This window comes from Macaca thibetana, chromosome 18, assembly GCF_024542745.1.
Source record: "Macaca thibetana thibetana isolate TM-01 chromosome 18, ASM2454274v1, whole genome shotgun sequence".
NCBI classification, from domain to species: Eukaryota; Metazoa; Chordata; class Mammalia; order Primates; family Cercopithecidae; genus Macaca; species Macaca thibetana.
In genome coordinates, this window is record NC_065595.1 from 56,813,876 (window position 1) to 56,833,015 (window position 19,140).

Consider the following 19,140-nt stretch of genomic DNA (forward strand, 5'->3'; position numbering starts at 1 on the left):
TTCCAAACTTTTTAGCCACGTTCACAGTAAAAAATACATTTCACATTATAACCCAATAAACACACACACACACACACACACACTAATAGATGATAGAGATATCTAGCAAAACATAAATAACTATGAACAAGAACTTTACAAGAGATTTATTTTCTCTACTACTTATGATGCATTCTAATAATTTTTATTCTATTCTATTTCATTGTTATGCTGGCCCATACCCTGTAAATTGATTTCTCTATCCACTAATGGACAGTGAACTGCAGTATGAAAAGCTCAGCCTTAGAAGAACAGCCCTCACGCTTCTTGATGTCCTAGATCACTAGGTGAGGAAGGGGTTTAAAGAAGAGAATAGAATTCCTGCTGTATACCAGGCTGAGAGTAAAAAAATGTGGGTGCTACTCACCACCCTGCAACTATCTACTCCCTACGTATTCTCCTGGGTCTCAGAATGGTTGCTATAAAATAAGTACTTGTGATTTCGATTCCTTTTAACTCTGAAATTCAAATGTACATTATTTGATCATCACTATAAAACATAAGAGAGATGAGCATCAAATTTACAAAGAGATAAGGCTGACAACTGTCTGGGGAGGAAGACCCCTTCTTTAGTGTGTTGGGATTCCGCCTCCCACCTCTGCCTTATCTTTTTCAAATAAGTTTATTGAGATAAAATTCATATACCATACAATTCACCCATTTAAAGTATAAAGTGTGCAACTTAATGTTGTTTAATATATTCACAGAGATGTGCAACCTTTGAAACAATCTAATTTTAGAACATTTTCGTTCCCTCTAAAAGAAATCCCACATTCATTAACAGCCAATCCACATTGTCCTCTACCTTCACTCCCAATCACAAATCTACTTTCAATCTCTATAAAGTTTCCTATCCTGGACATTTCATATAAATGAATCACACAATATGTGACTTTTGTGACTGACTTCTTTCATTTAGCATCATGTTTTCAAGGTTTATTCATGTGGTAGCATGCCTAAGTACTTCGTTCCTTTTTATTGCTAAATAATATTCTATTGTATGGATATACCACATTTTATTTATCTGTTCATCAGTTGAGCATATGGGTTGTTTCTCCATTTTGGCTATTTTGAATAATGCTGCTATGGACATTCATATACAAGTTTCTGTGTGGATGTGTTTTCATTTCTTTTGGATATACACTGAGGAGTGGATCTGCTGGGTAGTATGGTAACTTTATGTTTAACTTTTTCAGGAATAGCAAAACTGTTTCCAAAGTCACTGTACTATTTCACATTCCCATTATCAATGTATGAGGGTTCAAATTTCTCCACATCCTTGCCAATGCTTGTTATTGCCTGCCTTTCCAGTGGATATAAAATGGTATTTCATTGTGGTTTATATTTGCATTTACCTAATGACTAATAATATTGAGCATCCGTTCATGTACCAACTGGCCATTTGTATATCTTCTTGGAAGATATGTCTATTCAAATCCTTTACTCATTTTCAGTTAGGTTGTCTTTTTAATTATTTTTAGTTTTTAAGTACTGAGTTGTAAAAATAATAATATATCCATATATGTGGATTATTTTATAATAATATATCCAGATTGTATATATTACATATGTATATGATAGTAGTGCCTTATCAGATATATGATTTGCAATAACTTTTTCCATTCTATTAGTCTTTTCACTTTTTTGATAGTGTCCTTTGGAGTGCAAGAGTTCTTAACTTTGATGAAGTCCAGTTTATCTATTTTTTCTTTTGCTGCTTATGCTTTCTTTGTCATATCTAAGAAACAATTGCCTAATTTATGGTCATGAAGATTTATGCCTTTATTTTATTCTAAGAGATTTATAGTTTTAGCTCTTACATTTAATTTCTTCATCCATTTTGTACTAATTTTTGTTTATAGTATGAGGTTGAATCAACTCATGTTTAATGTTATTATTGATAGTGTTGGATTTACCTTGGCCATTTTGCATTTTATTTTCATATATCTCATGTATTTTTTGTTCCTCTATTCCTCCTTTATTGTTTTCTTTTGTATTAGATATTTTCTAGTGTAATTTTTATTCTGTTTAATGACTTTTTAATCATTTTTGAATTATTATATTAGTGGTTACTCTAGGGCTTACAAAAAAGAATCTACTTCAGTATTATATTGATTTAGTTCCAGTAAAATAGACCTTTTACTCCTATGTAGCTCCATTCCCTCTGCACCATTTTTGTACTATTGTTATTATATATATTATGTCTCTATATATTAAAACCCAGCAATACATTTTTATAATTATTAATTTATATAATCTATGTTTTCTAAGGAAGATGACAGAAGAAAGGAGAGCAAGCATATATTTATGGAGTGTCTTTATGAACTCTACTTATCCTTTCTAGTTCTCTTTATTTCTTCCTTCCTAAAGATTTGTGTCATTTTCTTACTCCAATACAGCTTTGTTCTCACCCATCTCATTTGTGCTACTGTCAAACATATTACATTTTTATATGATATAGGCCCAATATTTACGTACGTATGTATATATCTGTATAGATAGCTTGTATACTTTCTGTTAAAATCAGTCAAGAGAAGAATGTACACAAATATTCAATTATACTGTCTTTTGTAATTTTTACATGTTACTCAAATTATTGTTTGATGATGCCTGTTTCAGCTTTAAGAACATCTTTTATTATTTCTATTATTTCTTATAAGTCAGGTTGGGTGAATTCTGTTAGTTTTTGTTCATCTGAGAAAGCCTTTACTTAGCCTTGATCATGAACAGTAACTTTGATGGACATAAGATTCTTGGTTGACAGTTTTTCCACTTTCAGCACTTAGAATATATGATCCCACTGCCTTCTTGCCTCTATTGTTACTAATGAGAAGTCAATTGTTATTCTAACTGGGGTTCCTGTGTATATAATGAGTCTTTTTTCCTGCTTTCAAGATTTTCTCTTTGTCTTTCAAAATTTTAACTACGATTTTAACTATAATAAGTCTGGCTGTGGATCCCTCTGTATTTATGCTACTTGGTGTTCATTAAGCTTCTTAAATGTATAGATGGCTTTTCATTAAATTTGGTAAGTTTTCCACCATTATTTCTTTGACTATTTTTTTCTATTCATTTTTCTCTCCCCTCTCTTTCTGATGCTCTCATTACACATATGTTGTGCTTAATGGTATCCCCTATTTCTTTCAGGTTCTATTTATTTATTTATTTATTTATTTATTTGAGACAGAGTTTCACTCTTGTCGCCCAGGCTGGAGTGCAGTGGTGCAATCTCGGCTCACTGCAACCTCTGCCTCCCGGGTTCAAGCAATTCTCCTTCCTCAGTCTCCCAAGTAGCTGGGATTACAGGCACCCGCCACCACGCCTGGCTAATTCTTGTATTTTTAATAGAGACAGAGTTTCACCATGTTTGCCAGGCTTGTCTCAAACTCCTTACCTCAAGTGATCCGCCCCACTCAGTCTCCCAAAGTGCTGGGATAACAGGTATGAGCCACTGACCGCTGCCTGTTCATTTATTTTCATTCTTTTTTTCTTTCTGTTTTCAGGCTGCATAATCTCCATCAATCTGTCATTAAGTTTGCTGATTCTTCTGCTAGCCCAATCTACTGTTTTTTTTTTTTTTTTTTTTTTTTTTTTTTTTTTGAGACAGAGTCTCGCTCTGTTGCCCAGGCTGGAGTGCAGTGGCTGGATCTCAGTTCACTGCAAGCTCCGCCTCCCGGGTTTACGCCATTCTCCTGCCTCAGCCTCCCGAGTAGCTGGGACTACAGGCACCCGCCACCTCGCCCGGCTAGGTTTTTTTTGTATTTTTTAGTAGAGATGGGGTTTCACCGTGTTAGCCAGGATGGTCTCGATCTCCTGACCTCGTGATCCGCCCGTCGGCCTCCCAAAGTGCTGGGATTACAGGCTTGAGCCACCGCACCCGGCAAGCCCAATCTACTGTTAAGCCACTTTAGTGAATCTTTCATTTCAGTTATTATACTTTTCAACTCCAAAATTTCCATTTGGTTATTTTGTAAAACAATTTCTATCTCTTTATTGATATTCTCTATTCAATGAAATGTTGTCATCACACCTTCCTTTAATTCATTAACCATGATTTCCTTTAGTCTTCTACACAGATTTATAATAGCTGCTTTAAAGTCTTTTCTAAGACTACCATCTGTCTCATTCAAAAGTTGTTTCTATTGTCTTCTTTTTCCCCTATGTATGGGTCCCACTTCCCTGTTTCTTTGAAACTCTGCTCTGCTCTACAAGTGGACACAGGTGGAGGTGGTGCCGTGGTCTTCTCAGTTTTCCTCTTCCACCATGGACCCCTATTCTATGAGCCAGCTTGGGTAGGGGTGATTGGGATCCCAAAATTTTCAGCCTGAAGTGCCTAAGTTAGAGCTCCTACCCTACAGGGGAGGGGTGGTGGGTAAGACAGAGCTGGTCCTCTTTGCTGAGCCCACCTGGAATAGGGCTTCTGCTATACAGGACTGCAGAAGGATGAGAAATATCAGCAGCCTGCCCCTACCAAAATGAAACAAACCATAGCCCCAAACGGGGGTACAGGGTAAAGAGAGTGCCCATCTTCTTGGCAACACATATGGGTAGACTTTCTATCAAACAGAGTTGAGGGTGGATAATGAAGAGGGTCATGGCTGAAATGTAACGGAGACTCTTATTTTTTTACCTAGATTCAAATGTTGTTAAGTAATTGTTTCTTCATTTGCTATATGCTCTTATGACTATTAACAGAGACTTCAAACAATTTTTTAAAATATTTTCACTGGTTAAATTTCTGTTTTACTGTAAAAAGTATCTACCAAGCTCCCTACTCTGTTGTTATGGAAGTGGTTCCTCCCCTCTGTTTTATTGTGAATACATTCATGCATTTTCTACCTACCTTAAAATAAATTAGTTCTATTTTTTATGTAAAAACTAGAACTAGTAGTGGAGAAATGTAGAAAAGAGCATTCTTAAAGTGTTGTATTATTCATTATGTTTGTATCCATAAACACAAGCTTTGTCCATATGAATGACTAAGTTAGAATATTTGTAATTCATTCCATCAGAATGAGTCTAAAGTTGTGGCTGGTAAAGAGGAGGAAAAAAAGAAAACCTTTGAGATATTTTCAGCCACAAGAATGTTTTGCATGCCAGGAGCCAGAAGGTAAAGGAAAGGTTTGGGGTATGGGATTCAGGCATTTAAGCAAACAGGGAGACGGCTGGAACTGACACTGCAAGCTCTTAAAATGATGCAGAGGGAAGTATAGGTCAGGAGAAGAAAGGTGAAAGTGAATACTAACTTACAAACAAGTACTTCCTCAGTTCTAAGAGCTTTACCTGTCAGTACATATGTAACCCTCACAACAATGAATTATGAGACAGGCACTATTTTTTGGAAATTGAGGAACACAGGGGTTAAGTAACTTGCTCAAGTTGATAGCTAGTGCCACCCCTGCTCTTCACTACTTTGTCCTCCAGCTTAGGGGAGGGAGTTTTTCACACTCACAGTTCCTTAGTGTGGCTGACCTTGCAGGTGAGATGACCTAATACCTATTCTAAACTCCTCCAGTGTTCAGAGGCTGGGAAACTTAAAGACAGCACTTCTCAGACTCTGTTGGGGCAGGGCTCTCAATGTCAATTGGGTTTGCAAACTGGAAGTGTGTGAATAAGCTTAGACAGATGGGAGATAAGGAAGAGGCTGCATCCTGTAGCTGGTGGAGCATTTATGCAGCTGTGCCCTGTCTCTGGCTTCCTGGACACCAAGAGATGAAGGTACCAACCATGGGCCTCCCATCCTTGCACTGGGCCATGGCAGTCTGGGATTAAAACCCAGCCATTCCATTAGAGGCCTCCTTGGAAGCCCAGCCTAGAACCTGCTGCTCTGGCTCTTAATAACTCCTCTGGGTTAGCAACTAATTACCTATAGTAAATCTCTTTCTGCTTATAGTGTCTGAAGTGGTGTTTTATTTCCTGCCTTGATCCCAGACTGATAATAATCTTCTCATCTTTCTTTTCCCTTCCCCTATACCATTGTCTGCAGAAAGAATAATGTCAGACAGTAGAAAGGAAGCAGGGGAGAATAATTTGGGCAAATTCATTCATTCATGTGTTCACTCACGAAACGTTGAGTGCATACCTGCCATGCTCTAGGGACTAGACCAGACACCTCCTCCTCCCACCTTCCATCCCCCTCAGCGACTCTTGCTAGGATGGGATACTAGGATACAAACAAGTGGGGAAGAGGGGGCAGTTGTGGTCTCATGTCTCTATGATTTGCACACACTGTCCCCTCTTTCTAGAACACCCTGCCTTCTTCTCTCATCCACCTTCCCATCTTACTAATCTTATTCACACACTTCCAATTTGCAAACCCTATTAGCATCCAGAGACCCACCCTAACAGAATCTGAGAAGCAGTGGCAGGTTCCTAAATGCTGTTCAGATACCACGTCCTCTCCGGAGCCAGGATTTGAACCCAAACAGATTATTTCAGAGTCCATGTGCTTAACTACCAGGCAGGAGGCAGGGTAAGGTTGGAAAGAAGGGAGGTGACAAGGTCCAGGTAGGACAATCACGTGTAACATCCATATATAAGCCAGGGGCTCGTTTATTAAACTGCAAGTCACACAGCTCTGCCAGAAAGATCTGCATTTCCTCAGGAGGAAATTTATCTTGTGGGGTTGATTATGAACATGCCATGTTTTGCCCACTTACCTTGGCAAATAGGGAACGAGTAGAAACCAGAGCGGCAGGTATCACATCGAGGGCCCTCAACCCCAGGGCGGCACAGGCACCGTCCGTGGGCATCACATATTTCGGGGAGAACGCCTTCCGGATTACAGTCACACCCTGCGGAAGACAGGAAATTTTCAGAAGGGGTCTCCATCTTCCATCCCTTTCTTAATTTCTCCCTTCCTCTAGGTTTCTATCATGGAAATACAGATTATGAATTATCTATGGCTATTAAACATTCTTAACTCAGAAGACTACATCTTGAAGGGAAATTTTTAAAAATTCACAAAAGGTCAGACATATCATTAAAAAAAAAAAACATGTAGGGGTGGGCATTCATTTGCAAACCATTCTTTTAACATCTATTCATGTGAAAACATTTTCTTTTCCCTCTAAAGCTGAGCTTTGTAAAGTATAACTTCAATTTAATAGATTCCCATCTCGTGACAGTCATGAATTAAACATATTTCTTCGTTCTAATTTTTAGAAGAAAAGAAACTAACATCAATTCAGCCCTACTACATGCCAGACCTCGGGGGCTTCCCTTGGATAGTCTCACTTACCCTCCCGGCACTGGCCTTCCCCACAGTCAGGCTGCTTCTAGTACCTCTATCCAGGGCTTTCCCACCTCAGGACCTCTGCTCAGGCCAGTCTCTCCACCTGGTATGCACTTCCCTTAGTTCTTAGCACAGTCAACTCTTTCTCATCCACCAGGCATCAGTTCAAACATCAGCTCCTCAGAAGGTCCCCCTGACCAGTCAGTATAAATGGCCCCCACTTTCTTTCTTTTATTCTCTATCTTAACTTTGCTTCTCTTTCACAATGCTTTCATTTTGGGGATCGTATATTGGCCCGTGACTTGCTTTGACCACTAGAATGAGGTGTAAGTATTGTCATGTGACTTCTGAGTCCAGGTCACCACAGGCCTTGCCGTTTCCACTCTTGCCCTCCAGGAATCCTGAGACCACTGTGGAGGGACACAGTCTGGCCTCCCTGAGGACAAAAGGCCACAAAGACAGAGACTCCCAAATGTCCCAGCTAAATCCAGCCCCAGAAGACCCTCCAGCAAGTCCAGCAGAAGACCTGCCCAGCCAACTCACACAATTGAGAGAAATAACCCTTGTTCTTTTAAACTACTTAGTTTTGGGGTGACTTATGAACCAGAAATAGATAAGTAAATCACCCAGCAGACTGAACACCTAGTGAAAGGTCACCACAGGCCCCCAGGGCCAGTGCACAGTATTCCTTGGGAAATAGATACTGCTCAAAAATAATAATTAAGTCAAATAAGAGCCCTGTAAGACAGGTAAGTACTTTATAGATGAAAAAATAAAAGATGCTCAGAAAGGTTAATTAAATAGCCTAAGGTCACACAGCCAGGGAAGCAGTGTCAGAATTTGAACCCAGGACTGCCAGATTTCAAAGCCCATGTTCTTTCTATTATACTAAAAATACAAGCTGAGAATGATATGCCATTTTAGCATACTGACTGCTTCCAGCAAAGGCACTTTAGAAGCAGCAGATATAGGAAGCGTTCTCTGATCTCACCCTTTCTACCTAAAAGCAGGTCATAAAATTTCCCAGGAGAAAGGTGCCTGCCCTCCTTGTACCAGGAGGAGAGCATACTTATCACTGGAGACTGGGAGTCGACTGGATTGGATCTGCACCAACAAACCCACTAAAATAACCCTTAGTTTCCCCCAATGCTTCCTAGCCAGGGTCCCACAATGTAGAGCCACTAGCCCAAGCTCTTTTGTCTTGTCACACTCCATACTTCATTGTCCTTTGTGTAAACATGTACAATACATAGGCTCTGGGGCCTAATGGCTTTTTCTGGTCTTGATTTTCCTTCTAGAGACTCTCATGTACATGTAAAAATATTACATAAATTTGTAGGCTTTTTTGCTGTTAATCTGTCTTAGGTTCATTTAATTCTAGGCCCACCCATGGGACCTAAGAGGGTAGAAGAAAGTTTTTCCTCCTTTTCAGAAGTGACAAGGACACATTCATGACAAGGGAAGCCTTGGAACCCAGGCTGGCACGAGCACCAACCACCCTGTCCGTCCATCACAGCTGCCATACAAGGTCCTAATGCCACAGCCCTGTAGGCTGAGAATGAATGCCACAGGGAAAGAGAACATTTTTACTGTGAATTACAGTCTTGGCATTAAACGAGGTATTGAGATTCAGTGAGAAACTTGGGCTTTACCTTGGCATTGAGGTGCAAAGAATTCTGATTAAAATAGAAAAAGAAAGAACATCCCACACCTCATCCCTAAGTCACAGTGATTATATCTCAAGAAAATCCCTTGAATCCCTCTGTACCGCCAGAGTTCCAGACCTCATCTTTGTTTGCCTGGATTATTTTGAGAACTTCCTAAGGAGGCTCTCTGCTTCCCATCTCTCTCCTTCTGATTCATTCTCCATGCTGGTGTCAAGAGTGATATTTCAAAAACATCAGCCTTTTCATATCACTTCCCAGTTTTAAATCCCTTGACAGTGACCCAATGTCTGCAGGACACAATACGAAGTCCTTCACATGTGACAGAGTAGATCCTTCAACATTTTCCAGGCTGCCAGCAACCCATGGGGCATCTTTGTGTAAATTAGAAAAAGGTGCCCCTTCCTCAAGATGCTTTCCTGTCACCTGCTATAAAATCATCATCATCAATATGCAAATCTGCAATGTCTTCCATAATTGCAGTGCCCCTTAGATGAGGCACAGCTGTGCTTCGCAAACCTACACATCTGAACTGGCTGCCCACTCAGGTCTTTTCTTTTTTTTTTTTTTTTTTTTTTTTTTTTTGAGACGGAGTCTCGCTGTGTCTCCCAGGCTGGAGTGCAGTGGCGTGATCTCGGCTCACTGCAAGCTCCGCCTCCCGGGTTCACGCCATTCTCCCGCCTCAGCCTCCGAGTAGCTGGGACTACAGGCACGCCACCACCTCGCCCGGCTAGTTTTTTTTTTTTTTTTTTTTTTTTTTTTTTTTTTTGTATTTTTAGTAGAGATGGGGTTTCACCATGTTAGCCAGGATGGTCTCGATCTCCTGACCTCGTGATCCACCCGCCTCGGCCTCCCAAAGTGCTGGGATTACAGGCTTGAGCCTGTAATTCCTCTAGGTAATTAATCTTATTCCTCTTATTCCTCTAGGTCCTCTCCTTGAACTTCCTCTCTCTATCCCATGCTTCAGTCCCAATGACCTGTCTGCCATCCCCTCTCTCCTAGCCCCATGGCTTCTCTTCCCTGCCCCTCTGCCTGACTGGCTCCTCTTCATGCTCCAAGACTCAGCTCGGATACCTCCTCCTGCTGCTCTGGGGAAGCTCTTCCAGGACTCTGTCTCTCTCCTTTCTCCCCTCCCCGCTCCCTCCTTTCCTCCCTCCTTCCTTCCTACCTTCACCCTGGCTGTAAGGCTGCCCCTCCCATATGCTCTCATGGCACTTAACTCCTGCCATGAGAACTGTTGACCTTTCTATGTCTCCTCAGACTGGGAGCTCCCAGGCAGGAGGAACTGTGTATCAGGCAGCTGCCTGGCAGTGACTAGCACAGCATAGGCACTTAATAAAAGTTTAATGAATGAAGATTATGGTAAATATTCAAGACTGCAACTCTCCTCAGTAGTCACCATTCCTTAAATTCTCCATGACTGGCATCTGTGCAGAGCCTCCAAACTGAGTTACGAGAATGTGCCTGGCCCTCTCTGAGCCTTAGCGGGCAGGTCTCTAAGCCAATGTGACTGTCCCACCCTGCAGAGCTGCTGTCCTCGAGTGGCCCAGTATCTGACATGAGACGGTCCCCTACACAGTGCAAGAACGCACAGCACCATGGGTAGACTGAGGAGGAGTGTGGGTGGGGCAGAAGCAGGGAATGACGTCAGGACTGAGGTCCTGTTATAACTGACCTCCAGGGAGCCCTTGGCGCCGCCCAGCAATCCCACGACTTTCCCAAACCCATCCTCCCCTCTACATTCCTGGATGACTCTTATACCTTCTCCCTACTCAACCCCAAGGCCTCCTCTCCTGCTTCTTGCTCTCACCTTGTTTGTTATTCCACAGAGAAAACAAAACACAGCCAGAAGAGAACATCCACGAGCTCCCACCGCTGCCCCTGCCCAACCCTCCTCCGGCCCATGCATTCTGCTTTCTCTTGCTTTAATCTTTCCCTCTCAACAAACAGCAACTTCTTCCTTCTATTTGCTCAACTGAAAAGCCTTGGAGTCAACCCAGAGCCCTCTCTCTCTCTCATGTTCCACTTCTGGTCTAGCAATCCCCCAGCAAATCCTGCTGGTTCTACCTTCAGACGATAGCCACAGTCTGTCCGCTGCTGTCATCTCCGCTGACACCACCTGGGTCTGAGCCACCATCATCTCTTCCTCATGGATTATGAAAAAAGCTTCCCATCAGGTCCCCTTGCTTCTTCTCTTCTCTTTTCCTGAGACTTTCTTTCAATACAGTAGACCCAGAGAGCCTTTATATAACGTCACTTCTCTGTGCAAAAGTCTCCATGGCTCCTGTCTCATTTAGAGTAAAAGGGAAGGCCTCTCTAGTGGCTGACGAGGGCCTCCCTCCAGCCCTGGTGCCTTCCTTTCCTACCAGTCTCACCTTCCCTCACTCCACTTTCACACACCTGGCCTCTTTCTATTCGCTGAACACCCTTGGCCCAGGGTTGCCCCTGCCCCGGGGACTTTGCGCTTGCTCTTTCCTGCACCTGCTTCAGTGAGGCCTTCCCTGACTGCCCTAATCTAAATCTGTAAACCTCACGTTCCCTAACCTCCTCTCTGCCTTGTTTTTTCAGCAGCACTTATCACCAAAGCTGCCTCCAGACCATACCTGAGTTACTATATTGCTGTAGAGCCTGAACTTCACTGCCAAGGAGAGCTCTTCAGAAACCATCTCCTCTGCTGGTCCACACCGTGCTATTGTGAGCACGAAACATTCAGCTCAGGCTGAGACTTAGCTATTGTGAGCATGACACATTCATTTCTGTTCATCGTTATACAAATGGGAATGTCTGGCCAGGAGGAGGGGAACCCGTGCTCACACATGCCTGGCACTACCTCCTCCCCAGTGACTACCAGGCCTCTGCTGGCACCCTGGGGTAGGAGAGGCAAACTCAGGGGATGTGAGCATGAGTCAGATGGTGCCCAGTCGTGGGCTGTGCGCGTGTGCTGTGCCCTTTCCTTGGTGCCGGTGTGCCCTTCTGAGAACCTGTGCATCCCTGCGGATGCCATAATGGGTTTATGCAGGAAACTCCCCATGGCTCCAGAACCCAGCCCAGAGGTCTGGAATCTTCTCACATGAGTTAGTTTATACCTATGATGTGAATGGCTCCCCCTTAAAACTGGCACCCACGTTCGGAATACAACTCTGCCTCTCACAGTCTAATGAATTAGCTATTTTCCTTGCCTGGGTTTCTATATTATATATGTTATTACCTGGGTCCCTCCACAGGAATATAAGCTCCAAGAAAGCTGGGAATTCTTTTCTATTCTGTCTACTGCTAAGTCCCCAGCAGCCAGAATGGTACTTTGCACATAACAGGGAATCTTAAAATACTTAGGGAACGAATGATTAGGTAAATGTAACACCCACATCCTCTGGTACTCACCCCTCCACCCCCGGAGACTGCGTACTGCACACCACTGCTACTCTCTGCCAGGGGCTTGTTTGGGGGCTGCAGAAGCTCCTCAGCCTTCCTGAAGGGCAAGCCGTAAGTGCCAGACAGTGAATGCCCCAGAAGCACTAAAGCCTCCATTAATGGCAGATAACTGCCATTACCTGCCATTGCACCTTTATCATGGTCCCCTTCACTCCCTGACTCTCTCCCTTCCTGGGATCGCCTCCCAAATAAATGACTTGCTCTCCATTCCTTTCTCAGGGTCTGTTTTCAGGGAACTCAAAAAAAGACAACAGACCACGGGCTGCCACTGAAGGTCTTCGAGCAAGCTGGTGATATCTAATCCAAGCTCTGTGCAGTTTCCTACGTCAGGTAGTGCCCTCGTAAGAGACAGCTGGAGTGGGGACTGATGGGTGGGTAGTAGGTCAACTAGGAGACACCTGCAAGGCACCTACCATGCTCTAGGAAGGGAGACTTGGCCTTGGATGTGGCAGTGTGCACAGGAAGTAGGAAAAGAATAAGGGCATAACATTTTCACTGGAGTTAAACCAAAAGGGAGGTTACTTGCCTCTTATGTCTCCAGCTACTGGATCTTCTGGACTTGGAGTAGAAACAGGAAAAATGGGAATTTCTGTAAAGATAGTTTATTTAAAAATACAGAGAATGATTAAGGAGATAGTAAAATAAAACACTAAGTTGTACTAACTAGGACGACACCCTCTGTCACTTAGTGAAAAGTGGCATATAGAGATTAATTTAAAGAAAGACAATATTGCTATATCTCAAATGTGTTTAGTAAGTGAAACCAGACTGGTCAGACATTCCCATTTGTATAACAATGCACAGAAATGAATGTTTCGTGCTCACAATAGCAAACTCTCAGCCTGAGCAGGGATGAGTTTGGCTTCCTTAACATCTTTATTGGTTTTTTTAACATAAAGTCAAGGCTTTAAAAAAATGTTTTCTTTCATGTTTTTTTCCTGACATTTTGTTTATGCCATAAAACTACTTCAGGCTTCTTCCTGCTCTTCTTTTCACTAAAAAGGCAGACCAGGCGTGGTGGCTCATACCTGTAATCCCATCACTTTGGGAGGCCAAGGCAGGCAGATAACCTGAGGTCAGGAGTTCGAGACCAGTCTGACCAACATGAAGAAACCCCATCTCTACTAAAAATACAAAATTAGCCGGGTGTGGTGGCGCATGCTTATAATCCCAATTACTCAGGAGGCTGAGGCAGGAGAATCGCTTGAACCCGGTGGGCAGAGGTTGCGGTGAGCCAAGATCGCACCATTGCACTCCAGCCTGGGCAACAAGAGCGAAACTCTGTCTCAAAAAAAAAAAAAAAGGCAAATACAATTTCGTTCAGCCTTCTACCAAGACACACAGATTCAACATTGATAAAATTCTGATGTGGTGTCTCATCAACCAAAGTAGGACAGTCTCCACAGAGAAAGTGGGTGCAATTTAAACAATTACCTGAGGTGGCAGATGTGAACGAGAACATATAAGTTACCCATTCACGTGAGTCCTGCCCCCATGTCCCCACAACTCAATATGCATTTCGTATGATGGCTCTGCAGGAGTCAGGAGGGTGGGGCCAGGAAACATCTGATAGAGTGATACAGACAAACAGGCTCTCCTTGAGACAGTGTTTCTTTGTCCTAACCCCAAAGTGCAGTTTTCCCACTGTTGCACAACAAACAGAGCCAACGCTCATCACAGTTTGCGTAGCTGGTTTCACAGATTCTCCTGTTTCACACTCTACAGCGTTTCTGACAAACATATATTTTTTTCTCTTGGTGATGCTGAGATGTTCACTTAGATCACTGCAGTGGGTTGGAGTACGGGTGCTTAAAACTTGGCCTCTTACGCAGCAGGAGAGGAAACATGTGTCCCCGGGCTCCTAAAACACAGCACACACTATATGCATGCAAACAAGTATCTGGAAGCCCATGATATTTTTCCTCCATTTAGGAGGAAAAATCACACACATGGATTATTAAGTTGAAATTGCAAATTATTTGACCTTTTTGATCTACTGAGATGGCAATTTCTATGGTACAACATAACACTTTGGAGATAAGTAAGATTGTAAAATGTACTAATATAAAATTTGTATTCCAAACTTTCAGAAACACTTTTACATAAATACAACTCACCTGGCCCCATTTCTGTCTCGCCTTCCCTACCTGTCCACCATGCCTCAGAGGTTAATGCACAAAAGCCAGCTCTGGACCAAAAAGGGTGGCCTCTTGTTCCACAGCGGGTACTTACTCAAGCAAAATGGAAAATTGTAGTATCCAACCGCACACTTCTCACAGTTGTCTCCATGGAAATTTGGCTTGCAGTGACAGCGGCCTGAGCCCTGTTCACAGCCATCCGCATGCTCAGGGTCACAGCTGCAGGCTAAGAGAAATCCAGTTTTCAAAGGATCAGTCCTTCACTGCACTTAACAAAGTAAGTATGTTCCAACACTTCCCAGCAAACGTTCCACACTTGATCGTTGGTCTATAGGTATTCTTGAAAGGGCATAGCCTATTTCCCACCTCACACCTGATTGATGGTTCTCACTGCCTGAAGCTCATGAGCTGTCAGAGATCAGCTGTAATGAGCATCCACACAGAAGTTCTCATGGATGTCGTTTATCCCACTGAGCACTGCCCAGCTCACTGAGTCAGAGGCAAGGCCTGCACAGACTACAGTGAGAGGGGCTGAGGGTGGAGTGGGGGTGTATGCCTTAGCACTGTTGGGCACAGCCCTTTCTAGCTATGAACCAACTGTGAATGTCCACAAAGTGGTCATAATACACAGTTATGATACAGACACAAGTGTGGAGTGCCTAGACATGGAGATATAATCTATGGACAGCAGACCAAGACCCATAACCCAAATGTTAATTTGAGTGAAATGGCTTACTGAAGGCAGCTTTTGTAACCAAAAATGATTATCAGGCACGATTATCAGGCTTGCACTGCAGTAAGGCATAGTTGAAGTATAAGAAGTTTGTTGACCTCCCACTTGGGGGCCTCCCTTGACCTGGCAGGTGCATCCTGGACAGGGAAAATACTGTCACAGCTCATCTGAATACAACTCCCATGAAGACCTGGGTGACCTGGCATCCTGGTATCCTTTGCTTAATTTGCTTAGAATTCATGCGTCCTACTGATCCTTTATGCCAAGCCTCTAATACCTCTGTGGACCACTTCAATGATGAAAAAACTAGAAAGGTGATGAAACAGTGAGGCTCCTAATGAGGTACAGTTACATTAGCAACGTCCTCTTTTCCTTTCCCTATGCCTGTTCTTTGTAGGCACAAGACAGGCGATGGACATACTTTGCAGCATGATGTGGAAGAAGGAAGAAAAGTGAAAACACATTTTTTAACAACTAAGAATGCCCTAGAGAGAAGTAAATCCGTCTACATATTCCTTGGACTTTAATGCCCTCAAATGTTCATGATATGATTAATCATGGAGTGGGCAAAGGATTGCCTTCAGGACTGGAATTGCTTTCCAGCTGTGACAATCAGGCAACTTAAAAGAACAAAGCATTGAATAGGGTATAGGTTGCACATGTAGGGAAAAGTCTGTAAATCTGACACAAGATTCATAATTCTACAAGAAAAAAACTAGAGGCATTCTTCTGTGTAATAGAATAGTTATGGCACAGTCATGTCAGACAAAAAAAGAACTATATCCTGGATCTAGCGGTTAGTGGTTTTGTCACCTAGCCTAAATTATATATAACTACTCAGATTGTTTGGTTTCTCCGTATCTAAAAACGAGGATAATAATACAATGTCCTATTTGTTGTGATAATTAAACAAGACCTCTGTGAAAGTATTTAGGTAATGCCTCACATATGGCAAGTACTCAACAAATATTAGCTATTTTAAACAATGTGACTATTATTAAATCCTTATGAACTCATTACTATGTTGTCTTATTCTAATTCAGTTGTTGTTGTTGTTGTTTTTGAGACATAGTTTCACTCTGTCTCCCAGGCTGGAGTGCAGTGGCGCGACCTTGGCTCACTGCAACCTCCGCCTCCCGGGTTCAAGCAATTCTCATGCCTCCACCTCCAGAGTAACTAGGATTACGGGTGAGCACCATCATGCCTGGCTAATTTTTTGTATTTAGTAGAGACAGGGTTTTTCACCATGTTGACCAGGCTCGTCTTGACCTCTTGGCCTCAACTGATCCACCTGCCTCAGCCTCCCAAAGTCCTGGGATTACAGGCGTGAGCCACCACCTCTGGCCCAAAAATTGAAATTATTAGAGATCATAGAAACATGTCAAAACAACAGAAAACGGAGAAACTAACATTTATCACAGGGCTAATATGTGACAGGCCCAGTGGTAAGTATTTTCCTACATGCTTTTAATTGCGTTTTATTTAATCTTATGAAATAATATTATCATTTCCATTTACATGCAATAAATCCAAAATTCAAAGAGACTATGTAAGTGACTGAGGTCACATAGCGAGCAGAACTAATACTCTGAAGAAAGAAGGCATGAAGGAAGTTATTAACTGATCCAAAGTTAGCCTGATGACTTCATTGAAGCAGTACACACAGGCTAAGATACACCAACTTGAAATGAAACTTACGGATGCAGCCATCAGGGGCATCCACTGGAACCCCATAAGGGCGGTAATAGCCCTTAGCACACTGTTCACAGTTTACTCCAGCTGTGTTGTGCTAGAAAGAAACAAAAGAAACTTAAAAGGAAGGGTTCTGGGGAAGTTGATTCTCCTTATTTTGTGCTACTCACGCAGAGGAATAATTCTGTCATATATAATTGTAATTTTGAAGTCACTGAAATAAAAAAAAAAAGCATTAATCTTGACCTTGACCAAAATTTACCATAGGACTGGCTTAATCTTGGCTCTGGAATTTTTTTCTTATTGGGAGAGGAAAGGAAACATTCCATCAATGGGCAAACCCAGGCTTTATCTTTGATCGAAGAATTTGCTTTAATGAAGCACCTGACATGTGAGTGAGAAAACACTGAAGACGACTGTTCTCATAGCCTCATTCAGAAGAACTGACGAATAGATAACGAATCGCCTGCAGTTTAACCCCAAGGATCATGTGTGCATTTACACCTTCTCCAATTTTGGAAGGAATAACATATACAGATCCTTGTCTCTCTTCATTCTAACTTTACCTGTGCTTTAGTCATAAAACCTTTTCTGAATACTTCTGTTTCATGAATGGAAAATGGAGGCATAAGTCTCATACACGCATTTTAAAGCACAATACTAGGCAGCTCTTTCCAGTTCATGGTTAATCCTTGTAATTGCCACAAATTAAATTACCCAACATGCATCATCAGTTTCCAGGAACTATGGATCTAGCTCATTTCTGCCTCTTTTGCTCTAATTTGGAAATAATTAGGAGGACAATGTTCTTTCATTAATGAAAAGAAAGGCAATAAGAAGTTAACAAGAACAAAAACACACTTTGACCCACACAAAAGTCTGCACAGAAACACAGAGGGGAGAACAAAGACCCATTCTGTATCCTGTCCCATTTTAGATAATTTTATTAACTGCAGACTTTTCTTTATTACCACTTCTTTTCCCATAGGCTAAAATCTGAATTCACTTTACTGCTGAGGTCTAAAACCACATTGGCCACTTCTGTGACTTGAAATTTACATGCATAAACATGGTGGGTAAATCAGAAACAGCTGTGGCCCACCTTCCCATCCAACGTCAGCTAACCCTCACATCTGTTGTTTGCCACTGTTTCTTACCATAGACAGAGCACATCAGGTTAACTTTGGCTCCCAAATCTTCTATTGTTGGAGTGGGAAATGAAAAAATGTTCTCTGAATTGGGCAGCCCAGGTTTCCCCCTCTACTACAAAGTGGTTAATAAAGTACCTGCTACAGAGAAATTATATTTTTAAGACACAAAGGATAGCAATGAAAGACTGAAAGAGAGCAACAAATTAGAGTACTCTGTAGATAGAATAATGCCTGTAGTTTATCTTGAAATCTCAGTGGTTGTCCAGAACCTGCACACCCTGAGGGCAAGACACACCACGTTATCCATGGACACCATGGTCCTGGTTGGACCAAGGCCAGGTCGAAACCCAAGGACAGCGGTGATGATCCAAGGACATCCATTCCTCTATCCATCCACTAATTCATCTTATCTCTTATGCATTTCAAAACAAACTGCAGCTATCAGTCACTTTCCCCTAAATACTTCACCATGCATTTAACTAGCTGGAATTCAATATTTGTTTACAGGTTTTTTTCTTCTGTTTTAAAGGACAGTTTTTTAGGACATATTGGAGGTGTGGGAGAGGTGATCTTGTTGGGAGCAGTGGGAACTTGAAGTTGCATTTGCCTGACACTTAAGAGCAAACCCCAACTACCCAAACTAAAGAGGGTGCTAATGGAATCTGTACAGGTAGCAAGCCCGACTCCTCCCCACCTTACTTAGTCCATTTGGCACTACTGAGGGAGGCTTTCTATGGAATGCTCACCTACAACCAGGCCCTGCTCTGATCAGCTTTAGGTCTGAATTCCTTCAAGAAGAACTTTTCCAAGTTGCTTTTCCACCTTCAAGCAAATCCTCCATCCCTCTGCCTTTTTGTCTTTCTCTCAATTCCTTCACCACTCTGTTGCTGGCTTCCATTTCTGTGAATCTCAAGCACGCAGAGACTCTGGGGTGGCCCATTCACCAGTCATCCTCTCTCTGGAGGAGTTTCCTTACTTAGGCCTATAAGGCCCGACATGATCTGGCCTCTATACCCTCCGGATTCATCGACCCCCTACTTACTCCCCTCCAGCTACA

The 19,140-nt window shown here is 42.4% G+C and overlaps 1 protein-coding gene across 4 annotated transcripts in view; it reads right to left on the minus strand.

Annotated features, from left to right (window-relative positions):
* LAMA3 (laminin subunit alpha 3) overlaps nt 1-19,140 on the minus strand; it is a 273,575-nt gene that overhangs the window by 167,284 nt on the left and 87,151 nt on the right. For 3 of the 4 annotated variants that reach the window (XM_050767788.1, XM_050767785.1, XM_050767787.1), the window contains exons 9-12: nt 16,939-17,029; nt 14,602-14,733; nt 12,896-12,958; nt 6,699-6,833 (exon numbers count right to left, since the gene is read on the minus strand). In XM_050767788.1, coding sequence (XP_050623745.1) covers nt 6,699-6,833; nt 12,896-12,958; nt 14,602-14,733; nt 16,939-17,029 — 421 coding nt within the window. The remainder of the gene's footprint in view (nt 1-6,698; nt 6,834-12,895; nt 12,959-14,601; nt 14,734-16,938; nt 17,030-19,140) is intronic. The other variant, XM_050767786.1, reaches the window with a different exon arrangement.